Source organism: Trichechus manatus, unplaced genomic scaffold (assembly GCF_000243295.1).
Source record: "Trichechus manatus latirostris isolate Lorelei unplaced genomic scaffold, TriManLat1.0 scaffold00004, whole genome shotgun sequence".
NCBI lineage: Eukaryota > Metazoa > Chordata > Mammalia > Sirenia > Trichechidae > Trichechus > Trichechus manatus.
Window position 1 is genome coordinate 17,816,177 of NW_004443940.1, and position 4,709 is coordinate 17,820,885.

General features: G+C 39.6%; 1 protein-coding gene across 3 annotated transcripts in view; it reads left to right on the forward strand.

Annotated features, from left to right (window-relative positions):
• The window catches only part of SPRED2 (sprouty related EVH1 domain containing 2), a 125,236-nt gene that overhangs the window by 100,790 nt on the left and 19,737 nt on the right, over nt 1-4,709 (forward strand). For all 3 annotated transcript variants that reach the window (XM_012556219.1, XM_004369262.2, XM_023733224.1), the window contains 2 exons: nt 1,554-1,722; nt 4,511-4,575. In XM_012556219.1, the coding sequence (XP_012411673.1) occupies nt 1,554-1,722; nt 4,511-4,575 (234 nt within the window). The remainder of the gene's footprint in view (nt 1-1,553; nt 1,723-4,510; nt 4,576-4,709) is intronic.

Here is a 4,709-nt window from a genome sequence, read left to right on the forward strand (position 1 = left end):
GATTTCCCCAATTTGGAATGGGGCTGGGCTGACATTTAATCATTGCACTATTCTTAGGGGAAAATGGCCATAATAAGGAATTTAATTATAAATAGAATGTGTGAGGGCACTGTTGTCCTCTTTTAATACAATGTAATAAAGTTAACTGCTTGGGACTGCTATTTGATATGCCAATTTGATTATTCTCATCTATTTAATTAAGTTAGGGAACATTTATTAGGTAGCACTTAATTTCTGCTTGCTAGATGTATTCTTGCAATTCATACTAATTTAAAGATATTCTCTAATTTAAATTTATTCTAATTTAAGCAGGCCTTCACTCCTTCTTTTCAATTAATCTAAATTAAGATCTCATTGTGTTAAACGCAAAACTTTGCCAGAACAAGAGCAAGGCAAACTTAGCAAAATTCATTATAGTATTCATAATGAAGCCATAGGCATAAATATTGTAAAGATTTTGAAGGTTTTTTGGTGAATAAAGAATGATGTTTACATTCACATATTGCAGTGCGTTTTACTCTAGATCTTTATCAACAGTAGCACTGTACTAGACACAGGGAGAGTTATTTTCTATATGGATCCTTTACAGTCTAGTTAGAGCAACAAAACTAATGCACACGAAACTGTTAACAATATGTAATGAGAGACTAAACTGAAGACGACAAGAAGAACTAGAAGAAAAGACTTTGATGGTGGGAATATACTGGGAAATGAGTTTGGCCTTGTTAAGCTTCTAATTTATTCAGTGTTTTAGAGCATGTTCATATATATGTTCGCATTGATAACCTTGGTATTATTTCCATTTTAGAGATAAAATGATTGAGGGTTAGAAACAACCTACTCAAAGTTAAAGCTTAGTAAAAGGCAGTTCTGAGGCTAGATTGCTAACACCTTGGAGAGTATTCTAGTAATCCAAATGTAAGGTTCATAGAGGCCCAGATCGGAGTGGTAGCAATTGAAATGAGATTGATACAAAAGACGTCGAAGGAAAAATGAAATGGATTAATACTGTAGAGAACAGAGAATACAGAGAAGGCTAAGGTGACCATGGCGATTTTGAGCCCAAGAGAATGAGTAGACCGGGGTGACACTGCCAGAGATGGGGAAGATGAAAGAAGTTAGTGGCAGAAATTTCCAAACAGATTAGTTTTCAACTTGTTGAATTTGAGGTTACAGGCAGACACCATTAGGACAGGGGAGAGACTGAGGGTCATCAAGACAGAAGCCCTGACATATAAGCAATAAAGACCCAAGACCAGGGCCTCAGCTTAGAGTACCACAGTCAGAGGCAGGAGGGAGAGGAATGAGTGAGGTGAAGAGAGTGGTGAAGGATCAGTACAGTGAGGGGTCACCAGAGCCAAGGGGAAGAGGTCATCAAAGATTGGATGGTCAACAGAGGCAAGCAAAGGTTTCTTCTGAGATGGGGAGACTTGCGGATATGTGAAGGCAGAGGGTAGAGGGCTTTCCACCAGTGATGGTTCCTAAGTAGACTCCTACCAGACACCATCATGGCAGTTCCACAAGTAACCAGCCTGTGTGTTTCAATCCTCCAGGTGGTATTGGAATGCTATGTAAGAAAGGACTTGGTCTACACCAAAGCCAATCCAACATTTCATCATTGGAAGGTCGATAATAGGAAGTTTGGACTTACTTTCCAAAGCCCAGCTGATGCTCGAGCCTTTGACAGGGGAGTAAGGAAAGCAATCGAAGACCTTATAGAAGGTATTAAATTCATCACTGCATTCTTAATGGGACCATGGGAACTTCTCAAGTTCTTTTTAATTCTGATAGTCTACTATCATATATTTGTGATTATTTGCAGAAGGGTTGGGGGCCAGGTCAGTAGATGTCAAATCTTTGGGAGGATCCAAGGAGGATAATTAAAGTACCAGTACAGAGGTGGAGGAGATGGATTTCTAAATAAGGAGTGATTTCAGCTGGTTTTTAGGCTCTGCTCTGAAAGAACAAGCAGATAATTTCTGGAATTCCATGTGAATGAATTTTTGACTGATTTGACCTTGCCCTAACTACTGAAACTGCTTGGGTCTTCCCTGTCTTGGCTCTGAAGTGGAAAATGGATTCTGGCAGGTCCAGGAGCCTCCAGGTCTACCCACTGTCCCATAATCAGAGGCCAGGGTGTACAGCCTCCACTGAGAAGGAAAAGGGAGCTGTGACTCCGGGAGCCTTGGTTCAGTTTAGGCCTTGGCCTGTGGGTGAGTTAGAGGTAGACATTGTGTTACATTGATCATGGCCTTGAAGGGCCTTTCTGTCAATTTCTCATGGTGGGGTTGGCTAGAGTCCACAAATGCACAACAAATTCTCCACTTCAACAATTCAGTTACCAAATCAAGGGTTAAAGTTTCTCCATGTAAAAGTTTCCATAACCAAGGTCCCCATGGAGAAAGAAATCTCAAGGAAGGCACGTTAATGCCAAATTCAGAATTTGGGGAAATTAATCCCAAAAGAATGTATGTTTCATTTGTTTAAGTTATTATTTTCTTCACTGTGATTTGGGATAAGAGAGAAAAAACACTTAACATTATAATCAGTAATAAGAATTCTAGCTAGAACATGAATCCATTAACTACAACCATGTGAAAGCCAAAAAGAGATAATAAAACCCAGTTTTGTGTTCACATCTTAGATTTGACATAAGTGGCGAATATTTAAAATGTGTTACTAAAAATAGCTTTTTTAAATATTCAGAGAGAAAATGGTTCCTGTATTATTGATACAAGTTTGCAGTTTATCTATGTACTTAATAATCACTGAAGCTACACATAAAATTTGATTCTCCTACTTGTAATTGCTTTCTCTGTGCACACTGTACCTAGCTGTTTTCTATCAAACTTGCCTTAGACATTGATCAATTGGAGGAATTCCAAGAGGAATTCTACAGAAGGTATTTTGGATTTTTTTTTTTCCTTCGCCAACTCCTCATTGTAAATTTAAGTATTTCTTATCCCTTTCTGAGCAAATCTTTTAATTTCAATTTTATGTCATAGCAAAATATTTTCAAAAGGCACATTTTAAAAAAGAAAGTTTTTTTTTAATTGTACTTCAGGTGAAGGTTTACAGAACAAATAGTTTCTCATTGAACAGTAGTACACATATTGTTTTATGACATTGGTTAACAACCCCACGACGTGTCAACCCTCTCCCTTCTTGACCTTTTTTTTTTTGGTGAAAATATACATAGCCAAAGATACACCATTTCAAAAATTGCTACATGCACAGTTCAGTGACATCGACCACACTCTTCCAATTGTGCTGCTATTCTCACTTTAGATGAAGGTTTACAGATCAAAATAGTTTCTCACTGAACAGTTAGTACACATGTTGCCCTATGACAATGGTTAACAATCTCACAACACATCAACACTGTCCTTACTCAACCTTGGGTTCCCTATCACCAGCTTTCCTGTCCCCTTCTGCCTTCTACCCCTTGTCCCTGGACTGCTGTGCCTCATTAGTCCCATTTGGTTTTATGGGGCTATCCACTCCCCGGCTGAACAGTGAACCTCGGAAGTGACTTCACCACTGAGCTAAACAAAAGGTACATTTTTTAAAGACCTCACCAAGAAGAGGAGAAGATGGAGAATAAGTTCCCTTTTGGTACATCTGTCACTTATGCAAAATCTATGTTTTTTTCTTTGGGCCATTAACAGTGTCAGTTAGTTCAGTGCACACATTATTGGTGCTGTGTAAGACGGGAAAAAGTGGGGAAGGCAGTGATTGCTTATAGATACATATTTTTGTTTAGTCTTTTTTCCAAATGCAGTTCTACTGATTGCATACCAGGATGAAGAAAGATGTGAAAGAGTAAATACACTGAATTCTAAGCGACCAATTTGTTCCGAAATGGAATGTGCGGGGTTTTCTGCCATGAGCCTAATCTTGACCTGGAAAAGCAGTGTCAGCTCACTGATGCCCTGGTATTGCAGGAGGACATCTCCTTGCCCTGATGTCAGCTTAGAAAGCACTTCCCACATCTGGGTTTTAGGGTGCCATATTAGAATACAAGCTATTTAGTCAGACTCCCTCACAGGTAGATGAAACGACCAGAGAAGCCAAGTCAAGTTTACCGGGTAAGGTTGTGGTGTGTTTAACTTGGGATTTCTCAGTCCAGCGCTTTCCCCAGACACCATGGGGACCTCGGGGTCACCAGCAGAGGTCTGATCTCCCGGCGCGTCCTTACAGAGGAGCAGGTGGGTGTGCCCACCAGGTCTTTGGTGGTACCTCTCCACTGGCTTTTTCCCTAATAGCCAGTGTAGAAGTCTGGGTGATTAATTGGGAATAACAGTAAGCCAAGCTAATTTAGAGAGCATCCTGGCAAGAGTCAATTAAAGAAGAGTAAATTAAAAGCATTTAATTCCCAGGTAACTTATTTTTGCTGGTGAATCATATTCGAAAGGAATGGAATGAGGTTTTATTAAAATATGCTCTTTAAATGATTGGATTTGACTTACCCTCTTTGGAAACCCTTCTTATTACGTGTTTGTCTTTTTAGGCTCCACCACATCATCCTCCACCATCCATAATGAAGCTGAGCTTGGTGACGATGATGTTTTTACAGTAAGTTTCCTGTGTCCTTTGCTGTCCAGATTATCTGATGAATGATCAAGAGAGGTTCTGTTCAAGGGCACAAGAGACACTTTGCAGCTTGGCATCTGCTATTGCCGTTTGAATGTCTTGTCACCATGTTTCCT